Genomic DNA, 19,197 nt, shown 5'->3' with positions numbered 1-19,197 from the left:
TATTGACATCAAACTTAAATGAGGATTACAAATAAAGTTATTAACTTTACAATTCAATTATACAGATTTGCAAGAACTTACGAATTAAGTTGCTTTTGATCGTACTTTCAGTTCTGTTAAGGAGATAGACCTAGGGTAAGGGACATAACTCTTAAAATTATTGATATGTTTATATCAAAATCAATTTTACCAAAGCCTGTCAAGGTTTTATTAGAAACTAAATGAAATCAGTCCAAGTTACTTTGATGCTTACATGGGATTGATGTAAAATGCTGAAAACAAGTGTTCCAATGATTTGTAAGAGTTGTGTCCCTTACCGTAGGTCTACCTCCCTAAATGGACACAGAAAACTAATTTTAACATTAGAATGTTTTAACATCGTACCGAATATTGAATTGTATGGAACTTTGTGAACGTTCTACAGAATTTCTTCCTACAACTACCCTTTCAGTAGAATTTATACAATTTATTGTGGTTATATTTCCGAATTTCTCTGCACAAACCCACTACATTTTGGCCACATATGTATTGTGGCAGACAGATGGACGTTATTATGAATATCTAGCTGAAAATAAATATGAACTTTCATTCCAAAATGTCCCACCGTGTCCTACAGCTAAACAAATTCATTATAAAGGCTTAATTCGTCATGAATGTGTCAAAAGATTGAACCGAATTCAGGTCTGTACATTTAATAATTTTTCCAGGTTTTGTTTAAGTCATTTTATATATCCCAACGATAAGTATTTGTTACTTCTTATTACTATATGATACTATTCTTGATATATTTGTGGTTGTCATGGATAATTTTGAATGATTTTCATGAATGACATTACTCCCATTTGATTTATGACTTATAATATGAGGCAGGTGTAACCTGTTAGAGGTCGAAGTCTTTGTCCCTGGATTGCATTCTTTTGAATACCACTATAACCTAGGTTCCCTTGATTACTCTTTAATATATAGATATATATATTCAAAAATTTGCGTATCACTTTTTCTACATCTTGATGGAATGTGTCACCTTGTTGACACAGCTACTTGACACTTTTCGTAGTGAGAATGGTATAACTTATTGTTCGTCTTTTGGTTTTAAGGCAGATAGAGACAGAAAAGCCTAATCTTATGGCATCTCGGAAACAAAGAAAGTATTTGAATTTAAATGATTATTGAAGACCAGATAATATGTGATGAAGATACGAATACACCGGACTTTGTATGGAAAGCTCCAAGTGACTTCCTGTTGGATTGAAATCTGTTTTTTTTTTTGTGCTTCCAAGCTATGTCATTATTTCGCATAAAATAACACTTCTAGGAATCTGTCCTCTATAATATTGACATTTAGTAAGAGGATCTAATTGACAATTGTTTTTATCTTTTTTTAGCTGAATAAATATGTCATCCGTTTCCGTTTACGCTGTTTTCCTTGCCGTCACATTATGTACAAGAAGCTCAGGTAAAAAAATTTTACCACACTAAAATATTCATTTATGAAAAAAATACTGCAATTCATGGGATAAATATTGTTTACCTTAAAAAGTTTTCACATAGAATAGTTAACATTTTATTATATGAAAACAACAGGAAAAAGGAAATAACCGAAAGGCTTTTTTCATTTTTGAGATATTTTACTGCTTTCGTTCTTTTAGCTTTTCTGAGTGACTATACATGTTTGCTATTGATCTTAAAACATCCAATTTCGATGTGACACAAACAATCAAATGTTTTTTTTTTCTATACAGCCTTTGTAATGTATGGTAAATGTAAAGCATACGACAATAGATCCCAGTTACCAATACTTGACAACGGCGGGAGACACTGTATTATGGAAGTCATCCGTACCTATTGTATTGAATGGTCTTGCCCTGAGTTAAACTGCATCAATCCTATCATACCCAAGACCGGGTGCCCTTACTGTCCTGGTGAGCTCTATGTTACATTATAAAGAATTTACTTGCCATGAATTAAGTTTGATAGATCCTATTATTCCGATTACATGAAATAATTACTGTCCAGGTGAACAAGGTTTAATATACACTGTATTGAAAGAGATAAAGTTTTCTAATCTGAAATGGCGATACGTATTCCAGATTTCACGATTTTACTCTAAAATTGTAGCTATTTTGATAACGTTACGTTTGACTTCGAATTTAAAGACTTCATTCCAAAGGTGAAATATTATTACATTCACATCATTTGAATTGATGTTCACTTAAGCATGTGTTTATTTATTAACTCCTTTTCTTTGGTGATTCTCTTGAATGAGTCCGTTATGTATGATGATAAATGTTTTTCGCTATAACTGCAAATGGGTGTTATGTTTGGCAAAATTGGGTGCATGACAATTTTTTATTTCCTTCTGCTAGACATCAAAACAATATGACTTTTTATTGTTTCAATGTTTGGATTAAAGAGATAGTGACTTTTAAGTACTTCTCCGTCTAAGAATCGGGCAAAATGTATGTAAGATGTGGAACATGAAGGAACAAAAAGCAGAGATTTTATTGCATTAACCAATTAATTATACATGATAACCACCTGAAATAACCATCAAAGTGTTTGTAAAATTTGCTTTTTTAAGATATTGATAGGTCAAATTTATTTGAAATGCACTACGGCAAAATGGCGGGAAAATTTTCCCGCACTCTTTCGCTATGTAAACAGACAAAACATATCTACGTCACAGATGCTTCAGGATAAATTTAAATAGCTTATTGGCTGTTTTTCTAGATGTACTCAATGTATTTTCGGCAAAAATGACTAAATAGGGGAAAATGATGCGCCATCCATTGCCTGATTCTTACACAGAATGGTAGTTCTTTTGTTACAATTAAAACTCCACAGGGAATGTACAAGTGCGCATTATTCCAGTTGATAAAACAGAAATAAGTAAACCATAAAAACACAAGTAGCAGGAAAATGTACTGGAATAGCAAAGAACACACAATAATTTTTAAAACACAAATATACACAACACGCAGAATAGGAAACAACACAAACCCAAACGAAAATGTTCTAAAATTTATCTTAAATTTTTGTATATTACTGCTTCAAACATATTCGGAAAATTGCACTCTTTATATAGAGTTCGTATTTTTATGTTTTTTTTTTTGGATAACTCACTCTCACTCTATCGCATTTATGAAATTCTAATGAGAGGCGTTGTAGTTAAACCATCTGTTCTGGATGTAGCAGACTAACCTCCGGTGGTGACATGCGAGACATAATTTATTCATGTTTACATATGAAGCTGTTAGTTTATGCCTTTGGATAATCAACCTACACGATTAATATTTGTACATGTATTTACGTATAGGACGCTGTGATATAGCATACTAATGTTATAGAGAACTTTTTAAATAATATGTTAATATTTCATTATCACATTAGAATTATCATCTGAAGCAGTCCAAATACATAACACTTGCCTGAATTTAAATTTATTGTTTTCATGATCTAGCAAATTAGTTAAGACATCATACTTAAATGAACTTTCTAGTTTGTTTATTGTTGTGTTGCATCTTTACATGCACAGTTACAGATTTTCTTCATCGTAAGGTCCATTCCCTGTAACACAACTACCCATTCTTTATTGTCCGATTTTCCCATTATCCATTTCTCAAAGGTTTCAATCCGATATACTTCAAGTCATACTTTCTCTCGTCGCAGCGTTTATGTAACGACTACGGGGCGCCGAATGGGACTCTTGTGGTTTTGTACTCAAAATTCAATTTTGTGAGACAAAATTCAATTTTGTCACAAAAGTTGCAGTCTACAGTAAATACGTTTTGAAATTACTAAAATTGCTATTAAAAGTTTTCTATGAGATTTGGTTGATAAAACAGGTTTTAAAATACGCGATTTTTCTACTTTCGATTTATTGGGATTTTCCTTGGTGAATCACGTGATCATTTCCTGACACCTTTAATTCAACTCAACTATAAAATGCTTTTTTTTGCTCTACCTGTTAATCGCAACCAAATTTGTTAAAATTTAACACAATAATTTGTATCAATGTATTTGTCCCAAATTTTGTTGGAAAAAGAAAGGAATCGTCAAATTAGCCAAGAAAATCATCTTAGAAATATTTTGTGCGGTGAAATTTGTTAATCCACTATCCCTCACGATTTTTTGTCAGATACAGATAGATTCCTTATTTCATTCCAATTCTATTGATGTATGACACAAGAAATTGAGTGGAACAGGTCGGGCGAGATGAAAAACCGACATAGTACGTGTCTAACTTTCATTTCCCTTTTGTTTACAAATGCTCAAATGATCTATCTTTAGATTCAAGATTAAGTGACGCAGTGGGTTATACGATTACGATATCCGACATTTCTTCCACTAATGTGCTTTATTATAACAATGCACATTCGTACCTAATCCACTGTATTGCAGTGAATGCTTTAAATTTGCAATACACGTGTACACGATGCTTCACATTATCAATTCATTTGCATATCCAAAGGATTCTGTGAACTAATTTGCATACAAAATTGAGTTTTGTGACACAAAATTGAATTTTGTCTCACAGAATTGAATTTTGTGACACATAATTGACTTTTGTGACACATAATTGACTTTTGTGACACAAAATTGAATTTTGTCTCACAAAATTGAATTTTATCTCACAATGTCTCACAAAATTGAATTTGATCACATAAAGATGAAGTCCCATTTGCCCCCTCCCCATAAACGACAAATCAGTTTGTCAAAGCGTTGAAAAATTAAAATAATATTTTACGCACACTCATAATTCAACCTTTGTTGGAACGTGATGTTTTCTAATTTGATTCACTACATGAATGCCAAATGCCGTACTACATCGTTTCTTGGTCAAACGTTATTGTCCATTTTAGTTCCTGTAATTTCCTATACCCCTTACATTATTAACCGATTCAGATGATGTAAAAGATTTACTCACGCAATCCATTTTTTATTTTAGGTTCGTGCAGCTATAATGGTCAGGTTTATAAGGAGCGAGAAGCCTTTGGTTGTGTTGATGGTGTAAACACTTGTCATTGCTTAGATAATGGCGCTATAGCATCTTCTGAGATTGCTGTCAATGTTGAATACATGTGTAAAACTAAAGCATAACATATGAACATAGCCGTCTATGATAAAATCATGATTATTCTTGAAATATGTGTATACATATGTGTACCATCTGATAAGATTGTACATCAAAAGTATCAGTGTATTCCAAATTGATTCAAATGGTGTTTCTCCTTACACAACCCCCATAAATGGGCTTTACAATCTTGTAAAATGATTAAAATTGCGTAATTCTCATTATGTAAATTTGCTTTTTTATTCATATGTTGTAAATTGTATTAAATGGCCTGAAAAACTCGTCTCGACTGGTTTTGTTAATGTTTCAGTTTTATCAGTTTTGTTGTACTTAATGCATTTGGGACAATTTGAATGGTTTTGGATGCTATTTCCATTTGGGTTTTTAACAAGGCCTATGTGAATGTGTTTTGGTCAGATAAGCAAGGTTCAGCCTCAGATGTAGTGATAACCAGGCTCTTTTGTTGTGTTTATTAAAGCCATTTTATTGGTAAATTTTCGTTCTGTTTTTTTTTGTCATATTTTGATAAAAGTTCGTTTTTCAAAATTTCTTGTAAGCGCAACTCTTCGTAAACTGCTCAAGAAATTTTGGTTAAATTTGGCAGGGGGTTTGACATCCTAAGTAGCCATGCATGAAAAAATATGATTAGTGAAGAAAGACTGCAAAGGAAGATAATTTTACTTAATGGTTATATAGATTAAAACCTTGTAAGCTGAGTTCCTGACTGAACCGCTGTAAGGCAAAACCATTGAAAGCTTAAATCCGCCTTACTCGCTCTAGGGCAAAAACCTTGAAAGCTCAACTCCTCCTAACTCGTTCTAGGGAAAAAACACCGTGTAAGCACTACCTACTTCGCCTAACTCGCTCTAGGGCGAAAACCTTGAAAGCTGAACTCCGCGCATAACGATTTGACGGATCGATGACCGATCGCAATTTTTGTTGCACGGATCGGTTCAGGTACTGCAAGCTCAACTCCGCCTAACTCGCTCTAAAGCAAAACTCTTCCTAATTCGCCCTTCGGCAAACACCTTGTAAATTCAACTCCGCCTAACTAGCTCTAGGGCATTTGATGATGGTTAGCAGAAAGGTTAACTGAAATAGTTTCGAGTTTGAGAAGTGAATAATCATTTTTATATGTCATTAACGTAGAATTGCTGGCAGTCAGTCAACAATGTAAACAATAACAAAATAAATAACATTTGATGGATATTATATCTTAAAACGGATTTGAATTGCTTAGAAATGAAATTATGAGGATGGCTAATTATTTCAAAGCTATACTGAGTAAACTGTCCGGAATGTGAGTATATAACATAATGGACCATAGATTACTTTAAAAAAATAGTAACTTATTGGTGTCAATGGCCGGAAACAAATGATAGAAGCAAAAAAATATATATGATTGAGTAGGCAAATCAATGCAGCTCAATAAAGTTTTAGATGTCATAATAATTTGCGTATCAATTTGTCATACTTTACATTAAATTTTACTAAGGTAGGATACGACAATGATCTAAAACTAACACATAAAAAAAAAAAAACAAAACAAAAACAAAGTCAAATCCAAAAAAAAAAAAGACAAAGTCCATTCCAAAATAAAACAAAAACAAAAAACAAAGTCCAATCCAAAATAAAACAAAAACCAGAAACAAAGTCCAATACAAAATAAAACCAAAAAAAAAACAAAATCAAAAACAAAACAAAAAAACAAAAACAAAAACAAAAAAAAACATTTGATTGCATTTCAAAAATTTAATAGCGGCGTCTGCAAAACAGTTTCACATATCGAGGCAAAAAGAATAAGAAAAGGCATGTTTTGGTCTTTGTCCCTGGATTACATTCTTTTGATTACCGCTATAACCTTGGTTCCCTTGATTACTCTTGGTCAAACCGGCTTAGTTTGAGTTGTTCTTTGGCATCTATCATTCGTTCGTCTATAAAATGCGAGACTAACCTTCTGATATTTAAAATGCCAAAATGTCTATACCTTCTTATATTTGTAGTGAGAATTCTGTTGCAGAAATGAACTTTACGGTAAAACGATGAATGTATCATAATTAAATTTTTGTTTAGGCGGATGACAGCATAGTCGATTAAGACTAAAAAGGAATTCGATAAAGTTCGTTTTCAAATTAATTGACAGGTAGTTCATTTCCCAACATACTTCATCTTACTTATTCAATGCTAACTTTCTATGAATTTTGAGACTTAAACAGACAGTTTGCTTAATTATTGTTTAATTGACCGAATAACTATCTATAAATGATGCATTTTGACGGTAAATGGTATTTAATTGTTTTTGACTTGATAACATACTTATTCTAGCCAGGGGACAACATCGGGTTCATCTGATTATTTACACTACGTCATCAATAGCAGTCAACATCAACTGAAAGAGTGAAAGGTGTACAAGTTTTATTGTGCATTTGCCTGTTGGCTGTTTGCGGTGGGCTATGTTTCAATCACTGATATATTTATTACAAAACACCCTAGTGAAGCAACATTCAAATACAAATACTACACACAAGCACAGAATAGATTGTGATTCAAAATTTATACCATGATAGGAGGCCGGCGTATCCTATAAGAGAACGATGTTTAATATATAGATATATTCAAAAATCTCCTTGTCGATATTTTCCCCTCTTGTCGTTTTTTTCTAGACATAATTACTCTTCTTGACACCCCTTGTTTTTAATTAGTGAGACCGGTATAACTTAGTGTTCGTAATTCGGCGAAAGGCCTACTCTTATGGCCTATCGGAAACGTAAAAAAGTTTCTGAAATTAAATAATTATTGAAGACCATATAAAAAAGCACATTTTAGTGAGACAGATATAAAAAAGTATTCAAGGAAACCAAAATTATAGCGGTAATCAAAGGAATGTAATCCAGGGACAAAGACCAGACATGGAAAACAGACATACACAACAAAGAAAATAAAGTAACTAAAATTATACATACAAAGTATCAAAGGCAAATGAGCACTATCTTGTTTTGGAGAGTTCCACAGGATCTTACTTATTATCAGATAGAAATCAGGCTCTCACACTTTATTTCGAATTAAATACCGTTATGAGGATTTCGTCCTTTATTACGAATATGCCATTATATAAATGATGTGTAGATAATGTTAAGTATTTGGAATGAACTTGTTGCTAGCGAAATTTTGTGAGTAATTATTTCCTAACTCACGTTTATGAAATTGAATTTAGTATTTTCAAATAACATTGTTTTAAATTGATCCTTAACGTTTCTGTCACACGAGCACATTTCGTGGTATATTTCATTTTATAGACCACTTGCCAACATTTTTTTACAGACACTGCCTATGGTAGAGGTGGTTCATGGTGTCAAAGAACTTACAGGATGTTTTTGTCGGATTCATCAGCTTTCTTATTACGACAGTTAGTTCTGTAATCAGAGCCGCGTTTTTGAGAAAGTTCTACATTTGTCTCCAACAAAAAAACCCCAAACAAACCAAAAACAAACCAACCAAATCAAGAACGAAAACTTTTGCATTATGGCAATTTTATATACAATCTATGTAATTTTTTCCCAAGGCTTTAAAAATGAATGATAAACCAAAAATGGTTATGTGGTCTGTATCTTTTTCTGAACAAGCGATACAAGTTTTATTCAGTGTTTTTTCATATATATTTATGAAACACTTTCTGTCTGATTTTTATTAAGACTGACACTTTCATATCTTCAGTGAGAGATCGTGAATTGACAATATTTCACAGACAATTTGCTTATTTATCATTTTATATACTGATTTAACTACATATAAATTTTGCCTTTCGACGGTAATTGGTATTTGATGATATGATTAAATTCTAACAGGAGACACCCATCTTTGGTTTACATCTAATCATTCATAACACGTCGTCACAAGCAGTCAATAGCAACGGAAAGAATGAAAGGTGTACAAGTTTTACTGTGCATTTGTCTGAGGGTTGGTTTTAGTAATGGTAAGTGAATGTTTTAATCACTAATTAATTCTACTAAAAAAAAACATCATTATGAATAAAGAGGAAAAATTCAAGGACCAAAATTATTCAATTCCAGAAATACAACATCAAATGCTTATTCACTATTATAACTCTATTACAAATTTGCTATTTCAAACATGATGTGTATGGTAATGTTTAGGATTTGGAATAAAATTGATTCAGGCACAATTACTTGATTAACGTTTATAAGGTTAATGTTGAAATTTTCAAATAACATTATTTTAAATAGACCCTTGACGCACGTGTTTATCATACGAACAAATTTCGCAGTGTATATTATTCTCTTACGCACTATCCCATATCCTATACAGACACTGGCCATGGCGGAGGTGGGTCATGGTGTCGAAGAACCTACCGAACAAACAATTTTTTTCTTCATATGCTATATGTTTACAAAACGATAGTCCTTTTTGTATTTAAATCTGTGTTTTTATTTTGAAAATAATGCTTCTATCTCCTACACAAATCAACGAAATGGAGAACATTTACTCCTGCAAAGTGCTTATTTCAGACGCAAACAATTCAACAACTGAATAATAAAATAAGCCTGGTTATGTGGTCTCTATTTATTTTGTGTAAACGTCTTTTTCGGTAACTTTTTACATGCATGAAACACATATCAGATTTAAATAAATATTTTTAGTTTCGAATTTAATGAACTCTGTAAATCAAATTCATAGTATAAATTGTTAATTCTACCTGAAAGATTGTGATTTTTCTCATCAAAATCCTTGTGTAATACGCTTCAAAAATATACATACATACTTGTTGTTTCTTTAATTCTATTTATTTACTGAAACTAATTATATCTGTTATTTGTAGGTTATTCTAGTGGGCTTGTTCAAATATATAACTTTGAAAACTCTGTGTATGTTGCGTCGACAGGACTGGTAGAAAGTAATTCACCGCTACGAGCGCTTAACAAAACCCTTTATTTTGATCCTAATTTCTATGATGAAATTGCATTTGGTAATGAAGAAGAAGAACAAGAAGTTGTCGGTAAAGGAAAAGTCAAAGGTACACGTATATAGGGATATGTATGTATACTTTTTTATTATCAAAACGCATCATTGTGTAAATCGGATCGATATTTTTTACGTTAAGCCATGTACTTTGAGGATTTTAACTTTTCACTAAAGAGGTAAATTTTGTTTTGGCTGTGCAATATTTCCTCAACTCACCCACGGATTGCTACAGAACATGGGCGTTTTCTCGTAAAATTGGCACAATCGTAAATAAAGAGTTGTGAACAATCAAGTTTTATCAGCACGTGTTTGAAAATTCATTTAAATTTTATTTTTTGCGAGAAAGCTGTTGATTGATTATTTCATGCATTTCATTTATCCAGTGACATGTTAAATGATAATAAGATTCCAATATGAAACCTGTAGATCCTTTGATACTGTAATCATTGTCCTCATAAATAATTTCTGGGTTTTGAATACAGCTATGCTTTATTTATGTACACTTGCATTTGACAGGCTGTTTTGTTTATTCTATTATGTTCTAACTTTTTTTAAGATTCCCCCTACACACTATGTAACAATACGAAATAAATTCGGCTTGGCACAAATAGGGAAAATTAAGAGAAAAAAATCAACTTATATCTATTGCCTTTTTACTGCAGGATAAAAAAAATAAAGGTATAGGCGAGAAATGCAGCTTGTATGAGAAAATTCTGGTAAAAGCCTTAAACTATATTCCCCAAAGTCTTATACACATACAGACTGTATTTTACGACAGTACTCTGTTATTGTATATACTGTACAGTTGCTTGGAGACAGTAATCAGTACTCATGATAAACAATATTTTGTTTTTTTAAGGATTCCTGGTAGAGTATTTTAAATACAATGCAAATCTGATGAAGGTTCGGCTAATGAAGTTATTCTTCACAAATCCACAGGTAATGCAACCCTTGATAAGAAAGTATCGCTTACAAAAATCATTAAAAAGACGTTTTATATGTTAAAAAAATGAAACGAAAAGAGACAGAAAAACTAAGCAATGCTCACTTACTTAATACTATCACTCCCCCGTTTTGAAAGCAGATACCGGGTGAACGCTCAATTGATTTGGATCAAAAACTAAACCAGGAGGTGCGAAATAAGAATATGTGATAAATATCCGTCGAAAGTTTCATTTAATTCCATTCAGTAGAATAGAAGAAGTACCGAATGAGAAATGGGTACTTTTCTGCATGCGAAACAAACGGTAGGAAGGCCGTCACCCCCATCACTATGCACCCGGTGGAGGGTCAAGAGAGAGTCGAAACATATAGAATCAATACCAGAAAAATGGAAACAAGCAAACAAACAACATGAAAATTTAAAAAAAAGAAAATAAATACATTTAAAAGTGAAAACGTAATCGGGATGTAGACAGGCAGCTTATGCATTCAAGAAACAAAAATCTCTTAAATAAACCACGGAAAACAATATTTAAATCCTGACTTAGTTCTAAATATGACAAATTAATAAAATCTATCAGTCGGTAGTTCACCTTTAGTGGCGTTGGACCAATTGTGGTAAAGTTAATTTGTTAATAGTTTTTACTCCAAAATACTTTAAGTAAATATAAAAACAGGAGGATCTGGCTCTAAAGAACCTAAGTGACTCACCAGGCTTGAAATATTTACAACGGAAAGAAATCGATATGTAGACGATTCTTCTTTGTTTAGCTTGACACTACTGATGCCCTCATTCTTGATTATTTTGATCCTCAGAGTTCAGATTCCAATATTTTTTCTATGGATGTGACAGCTCTGTATATAAGCAGAACTCAAAAACAAGCACGGTCTACTTCGTCCTTTGCAATCTAATTGTAATGCATTAAGAATTTTTGTTCAGTAATATCATAATTTTATTTTTCAAGGTAACCTTGTAATGTCGATGGTCGATTATAATGTTATTTATTTTTATGTTTTCAGTACTTTTTCGAAGGTGTAACCAGAAGCATTTTATCCAGAACAGTGTGATAGAGTTGTTGTGTTTCGTTCCAGTACTCTACATGTGTGTTGGTCTTGTGTATTACAATTAAATTGAAAACAACCAAACTTGAAATACATTTCAGACAGCATCTTATATTTACTGGTAAAAAAGAGCTTCTTCGGTTGACAAACAAAGATCGAGTTACTTCCTCCTTGGTAATTGTGAGTCTGTCTGTGGTTTTACTCCCTTCGTCCACTTATATTATTTTAAAATTAATGAGTAATTTAACAGGTTTTACTGATTTCTTAATACAGAATGTGTATATAAATATTTAGCACTTAAATTTAAGTATTTGGTCCCATTTATGCCTGTTGAATCATACTCTTGTTTATAATAACACAACTTCTACACAGGAATGTTGTTATGCTGATCAATCTTTTTGAAGGCTAGTTGTTATCGTAAATAACTAAGTTTGTATACAGATTTGAATATCTATATTTGAATATCTACACAAAGAAATCGATAGTAAAGGAAAACTATTAACCAAAATTTAGGACAACCGTGATAACATTTCATTCAGAATTGTCAACTTACCTTTCATCGGTGGCAACATCCCATCAGCACCTGCGTATAAAGTGTTCATAATCACAACTCAAACGTTATGCCAGAGCTTGCCGAAACTACGCAGACTTTTGAATCGCGCAAGACTTCTAACAAGTAGGCTTCATGAACAGGGTTATGTGGCTACAAGATTGAAGTCATCACTACAGAAGTTTTATGGTCGTCATCATGAACTCGTGGATCGTTACATTTATTCCTGATCGATGCTCTCAGTTTTTAGTGGAGTGCTTTTGTCACCTTTTTGTATTATTTTAGTTACTTTATGTTTTTTGTTGTGTATGTCTGTTTTCCATGTCTGGTATTTGTCCCTGGATTACATTCTTTTGACTACCACTAGAACCTTGGTTACCTTGATTACTCTTCCTATGTCTATGAAGAATGTTAATATTCAACTATTTATAAACTGGACGCATAGACAGTTTCAGATTTCAATCTAAGCAAAGAAAATGTATAGGCTTTGCACCCATGAAGCATGATTCTTTGCTGGAGTACTACTTAACATATCTCAATGGAGATTAAGATTATCCAAATCAAATATCTATTGCAAGACAAAATCATATTTATTTTCTAATAAACATTTCAGCTATCTTTTCATCATATTCCGTATATGAATCATGATATATACTTAACAAAACAGCCACCACAGTAACAAGGACTGAAATGAAATAGAACAAAACAAGTCACTGTATAGTCGCAAAATATATTTATACAAATCACTCCAACAAATAAAAAAAACAATGAATAAAAACTAAAATAAATTAAAATCAAATCAAATGACTAAAGTATAATTTGATACGGCTAAGCACTGAAAACGAATATCAAACATGATGCAAATATTTAATATGTAGAAAGAACAACGGAAAATCAAATCAAAAATGTTACCAAAAATATGATAATTAAAATATGCTTTAAGTCGTGGTAAGACATGTCAGACTCAGACTACTGGATTGGTGATTACCCTCGAGGACATTTGGTTTAAAAGCAGTGGCACTGATTATTAAAAGCAAAAATACCAATCATATATATTGAAAATTCGATATGCTGTACTTGTGTTTCAAGGATTAACCTCTCATCAACATCATTAGACTCAAATTTATTGAAAGATCTCAATCCAAATATCTACTTTACTGAATCATTTTTTTCTATGAAGATATAAATTAATTTGAGATAAATACTGTAATCTGATTGGTTAAAATAATTTTGTTATATCTTAATGGATAAAAAAAATATTGACACGCCCCTATGCAGTTAAATTCAGAGCTACTTTTCTCATGTTTAAAGATAAAAACATTTGTTTTAAAATTAATTTATAAGAGTAGGCTATGATAAAAAGTTTGTCTATTGACAAATACCAATAAGCAATATGCACATGGAAAATTTATGTTATTTCTCAAAAGACAAATTTGTTATCATAGCCAATTCTTAAATAGATCTAAAGATTGCTTGCCTTGTGTCATAATATAAGAGAGCTGCTATATCCCTACATGTCCTTTCGAATTTTTGTTTTTATATTGACGATTAACCTCCAAGAACAATGTGTTATGATTGGATGAATCGGTATGGCAAACATTGCCTTTGTTTTTTGTTTTTTATTTTAAATTTTTAATTGTCTACTTTCTCAAGGAGCATTACTGCCTATGAAAGAATAATGGCAATAGGGAAAATAAAATAAAAAAAATCGCGCTCGTTATACAATCCAGTTTAAATATCTTTTGTCAATTTTAAGTTGAACATTGAAGTAAGCGGCAGTCCTTATTGTACATATGGTGTCTCTAATGTAAAGCCTCTTCTCTTGAGATGAAATGTTGATAATTTTTAACTAAATAACGTGTTGAAAAAAGAATTTGTTTTTAATGTTTTGAATAGAATCCATTAGAAATCAGATTAAATGGAATGTTTTTAAGTAGCAATCTTTGTAAAAACAAGGCAGGGGTGATTCATTCATGTCAAATACCCACTGAACTCACTTCGGCTTCTAGTTCAGAAATAATTACTGATTACATAACCAGTTATAGTTTTCCATTTGGACGTTGCACTTCTGAAATAAAAAGTTATATAGATTGTACATGTAATTCACATATTGTAAGAGTTATCGTTCTTAATTTTGTTTGATTTTGTTGATTTTAGTGAGAGATAAATATGCCATTTTCTCAAATGTACAGATCTGGATATGGAAGGGACAATTGTTACGTAATAAAACATGGCATATGTAGATTGTAAAGCATAATTTGTTCGGTAGTTTTTTTCACCATGATTCACTTAAAAAATGGCACTGTCTGAATTTCAAATGGACTGGTACTTAACTATTGAACAGGTTAATACAAAATACTTGTACACTGGTATAGGCTGGTTTACATTTTTATTAAGCGCTTTGTGGTTTACATAGGTTAAGTGCTGCAAACCAGGGAATTCAATATATGTTCATTAATAAGAAAAATGTTTGCGAAAATCTTGGTTCCTTTGATTACTCGTACATCGTACATCATATTTATGTAGCTGAATGATTGTATTAGATCTTATTAACTATTAGATCAATTATTACCCTAGCTATAATCCATTAAATACCGTTAAAGAAAAATATGTTTGAATAACCACGCCAGCATTTATAATGATACACTGACTTTAGCTGTCAGTGTATAGATATAGATCATCTATGTTGATTTGATTAAAATGCAACTAAAGAAAAATCTTTCTTAAATGAACATGTCAGCATAACATATTAAAAAGTTTCAGCTGTTGTATAATGTAGTTTATGTACGCTATTGCCATCATTAGCCGTCCGTCGTAGTCGTAAATGTTCACATTTTTACTCAAACATCTCCTCTGGAACTCAGTGGAGCTTCATGTGATTCTTTCTTAGATTATTTTGCACAAAATTATGCTTCAATTTTTTTTTCTCTGGAAAGCATGATCGCCGTCACTAATACAGATCATAGGGGTAACACAGAAGTTTTTCTCAAATATTTCCAAAACCTTTAGGTTTGACAAAGTTTGGTTAATAAAGATTTCAGCGTGATGAGATTGACTCGTGGTCAACTTGTCTTGAAAATCTATCTTTTGACCCAACTTGGAGTTATTGCCCTTTGGACTTTGAACTTCATGGGTATATGTTTTTATAGTGCTGATAATGGCTGCTCAATAAAACACGAAATGAACTGTATTTTGATATTCAGATTTACAAAATACCAGCATCATTTTGCTGCAATTACAACTGTAAATACAGGCATTAACTTCTATTGAAATCCGCTTTCAAATTAAGATCATGCTTGATATTTGTATCAAACAGAAGTAAAGATAATTAAATGCTAATATCAAAATGAACCTCCTTAATATCGCATGTAGCATGGACAATTTTATGCAACTGGTAAAAAATAAACATGAGGAAATATTCTGGTATTACATGATAATATAAATGTCTTCAAGCATCATTTTGGTTTGTGACTGTCCCACCCATTCCTTGTTGTGGCATACCAGCAGTGAAGTATTGACTAAAATGAGCATAGGAGCCCTGTTGAATCAATTGAAGAGCCCTATGCATATCTGGAATTTTTCAACAAATAGATGGAGGCATTTGATGAGAAACTGTAAAAAGCAAGAAAAGCATTTGGAAGTATGAATGACAGTATCATTGCATGTCTATTTGAAAATCACCAAAAACAAACGTTAAAGTGGAACATACAATACTATAGCAAAATAACGTTAATGAATTGTATGATGGGCTGCATGCAAAGTATGGACTATAGCATAAGCGGTTTGACCTGTGGATTACAATTTCAGATCGGAAGTACGATTCACACTGAATCATAGGAATTCAACCTGAGCCAGAGACAGAGAGAGCATTGTAGTCTGAATCATTAATTGACACTGATTCCTGCAAATGTTTGTGGATTACAAGAAACAAAATATGTTCCCTTATAATAACAAAGATAATATACATTTAATAAATATGTTGAAAACTTGAGCTCTAGGTGGTGGCTTTAGTTTTACATTTTGTACGGTATCACTGTATATTTAAGATTGCAGTTTTGGGGCTTCGAAAAGTGCTCTTCAAATTTGACGATAAATTTAAAAAATCAGTATTATTCCTATCACAATAAAGTGCTTACTTCAATTTTAAAAGTGCTTGAAAAACGGCTATAACAAACTATATTAATTTAGTACAGAAAATTTGACCATACCATCTCTCATGAGTAGGTTTGAGAGTTGCTCGTATAATTGTTCGCTTAAAAAAGGGATAAAACAAGTAGGTACATCACGTCGTAGAGTGCAGCATCTAGATTGTATAACTGGATTCACTTGTTTGAAGAAGAGTATAAAGTTCCGTTTCCATAAGCAATGTCCGCAGAAATAAGGTTAGTCAAGTTCCATGTAGTAGAAAGTATCAGTACTTTTTGTGTGTGACTTCGTCAAATATACGAAATCATTCACCTGCACATATATGTGTCCATGTGCCGTGAAGCTGACTGTCCGTAAGTTTTGTGTTTCTTTATTTCTTGATCTGAAGAATGACATGGATTTGTATAATTAAGGAGGTAGACATAGGATAAGGGACACAACTGTTACAAATCATTTTAATGTTTGTATTTAGCATTTTACATCAAATTCATGTAAGCGTCAAAGTAACTTGGACTGATTTCATTCTGTTTCAAATGAAAGCTTGATAGGCGTTGGTGAAATTTAATATAATACGAACATATCACTGATTTCAAGAGTTATGTCCCTTACTCTAGATCTACCTCCTTAAGCAGTTCGGTCGATTTAAAAAAACGTAAATGAACAAAGCTTGTCACCAACGAACGGAAGATCTTAACAACGGAGGAAAATTTGTTGATCTAGGATGTCTTACAGAGTCCGCATTTTTATTGTGATAGTATTACTGTATATGTCGACAGCGTTGTCCCGAATTATGACAATAATGATTCAAACAAGCACAATTTTTAAATAAAAAACATTATATTAATATTATATTGTATTATATTGTATTAACATATATTTACATATGCGGTGGTTTCCAAATTTCCGGGTTGCCATTTATTACATGTATACGGACTCTTCAGTTTATCAGTTCGGTAATTCAATTATTCTTCTTATATACATAATGCTTTTCTTAAAGGAGACGTGACTAAAAAATATCATTTTATTAACGTTTACATTTATAACAAAACTATAGTATATTTAAATACGAATGTAAAAAACGTTTTCTCATCAGGTTGGCGCTAAATAAAGTTAAAATGATTTATTTGTGTTTTCACGAAGACCTAATTAATATGCATAAATATAAACCGGAAGTAACTCTTAACTACCATATATGGAAGTGCTACGTCATTGGTTCTCAATCTAAATTTGAGTACATAAAAAATGTATATACATGCCCGAATAAAATTAATACATCTTCGAAAATAGCTTGTATATATGATGCAGAGTGGAACACTGATCTGCGTTTGGATACAGTAATGGTGTTTAGAAAGTTAGAAGATCAAAGTTCTTCTCGTTTTCTGCCAGCTTAAATTTTCGTTAGGCATACATCCCGATGTGGTGAATACACAACTACTTTGCACACTATTTTAGGACTTGAACTGGAGTGTACAACTAAAATAGTGACACTCTGTGTGTTGTTCTTTCTTTGCCGCTGGGTTATTTTATTAAACAAGCCTGGTAGATTTAATTACGACCAAGAGATAGCGTTGGTGCTTCAGTATTGTCATTGAAGATCGAGATCGGAAGTTTTAATCTTGAATATGAATTGAATTTACTTTATGTAAAAAGTTCAATCTTACATAACAAAACATAATAAAATATGTAATCTTCGAACAGAAGTGGTGTCGTCTCCCTCTAGATAGTCTTCAGGGAAGTAATAGTTCAATATTTCTGACATTATTTATCATTTTCTTCTTGAAATGGTTTTAACTGATACAATTGTAAGTATATATTCGCTGGCAAACCAAAACTTTCAATATTTCCAATCTCAATTGTAGAAATTGTGTAAGAAGTGCAGACGCCCCACGCATTTCAACCACTCGTCATACGAATTGAGAACCAATGATGTAACACGGTCACGTGACCACATGGCTAATTAAAATTCGTATGGGATGGGTCATCGTCGATTTTAAATAAATTTATTTTCATTTAGACGTCGTAAGTGACTAGAAGGGGTATTTTGATTATATACATTATGTGTAATAAATCAAATAAACCGAAATTTGAAAAAAAAATCATTTTTTGTGTCACGTCTCTTTTAACAAAATATGACTTTTTTCAATTTTTAAAAAAAACTTTTCAGTCAGTACTGATGTTCAGTCATAGTTTAGCTACTTTAATTTAGAAAACAAAAGTGTTGAATTTGTAATAGTAATCATCATGGCCCTTGACTTTTTGTACCTGGTTTGATTAAACGAACAGAACCAAACGTTTGTACATTTATAAGAACCATAACCATGTCTCTTGACGTAGCTTCATTTTACTATTTTTGGATTAAATTCTTATTTTTCATTTACTAATCCCATAAACAGTCCTGTTGTGTATCTAAGTGATGCTAACCGTCTGCCCTGTAAAATTGTAA

The 19,197-nt window shown here is 32.0% G+C and overlaps 2 protein-coding genes across 2 annotated transcripts; both read left to right on the top strand.

Annotated features, from left to right (window-relative positions):
* Window positions 1-1,395: 1,395 nt before the first annotated feature.
* Window positions 1,396-5,100, top strand: LOC148602773 (uncharacterized). The gene is made up of 3 exons (XM_088553311.1): window positions 1,396-1,456; window positions 1,743-1,922; window positions 4,949-5,100. Exons 1-3 carry the CDS (start codon window positions 1,396-1,398, stop codon window positions 5,098-5,100), a joined length of 393 nt encoding a protein of 130 aa, XP_088409437.1.
* Window positions 5,101-8,961: 3,861 nt separating this feature from the next.
* LOC148602772 (uncharacterized) lies at window positions 8,962-11,908 on the top strand. Its single transcript, XM_088553310.1, has 4 exons — window positions 8,962-9,047; window positions 9,912-10,106; window positions 10,914-10,993; window positions 11,768-11,908. Exons 1-4 carry the CDS (start codon window positions 8,993-8,995, stop codon window positions 11,906-11,908), a joined length of 471 nt encoding a protein of 156 aa, XP_088409436.1. The 5' UTR covers window positions 8,962-8,992.
* The last annotated feature ends 7,289 nt before the right edge of the window (window positions 11,909-19,197 follow it).

The sequence above is a fragment of the Perna viridis genome, chromosome 11, assembly GCF_037379345.1.
Source record: "Perna viridis isolate PV_CMFRI_1.1 ecotype Kerala chromosome 11, ASM3737934v1, whole genome shotgun sequence".
NCBI lineage: Eukaryota > Metazoa > Mollusca > Bivalvia > Mytilida > Mytilidae > Perna > Perna viridis.
The sequence above is the reverse complement of the archived record's forward strand: the minus strand, read 5'-3'. Positions and strand labels throughout refer to the sequence as shown.

Coding starts and splice junctions, on each gene's coding strand:
- LOC148602773 (XM_088553311.1), top strand. CDS start 1,396: ATGTCATCCGTTTCCGTTTACGCTGTTTTCCTTGCCGTCACATTATGT. Junction 1,457..1,742: donor ATTATGTACAAGAAGCTCAG/GTAAAAAAATTT, acceptor TTTTCTATACAG/CCTTTGTAATGTATGGTAAA. Junction 1,923..4,948: donor CGGGTGCCCTTACTGTCCTG/GTGAGCTCTATG, acceptor TTTTTATTTTAG/GTTCGTGCAGCTATAATGGT.
- LOC148602772 (XM_088553310.1), top strand. CDS start 8,993: ATGAAAGGTGTACAAGTTTTACTGTGCATTTGTCTGAGGGTTGGTTTT. Junction 9,048..9,911: donor GAGGGTTGGTTTTAGTAATG/GTAAGTGAATGT, acceptor TGTTATTTGTAG/GTTATTCTAGTGGGCTTGTT. Junction 10,107..10,913: donor CGGTAAAGGAAAAGTCAAAG/GTACACGTATAT, acceptor TGTTTTTTTAAG/GATTCCTGGTAGAGTATTTT.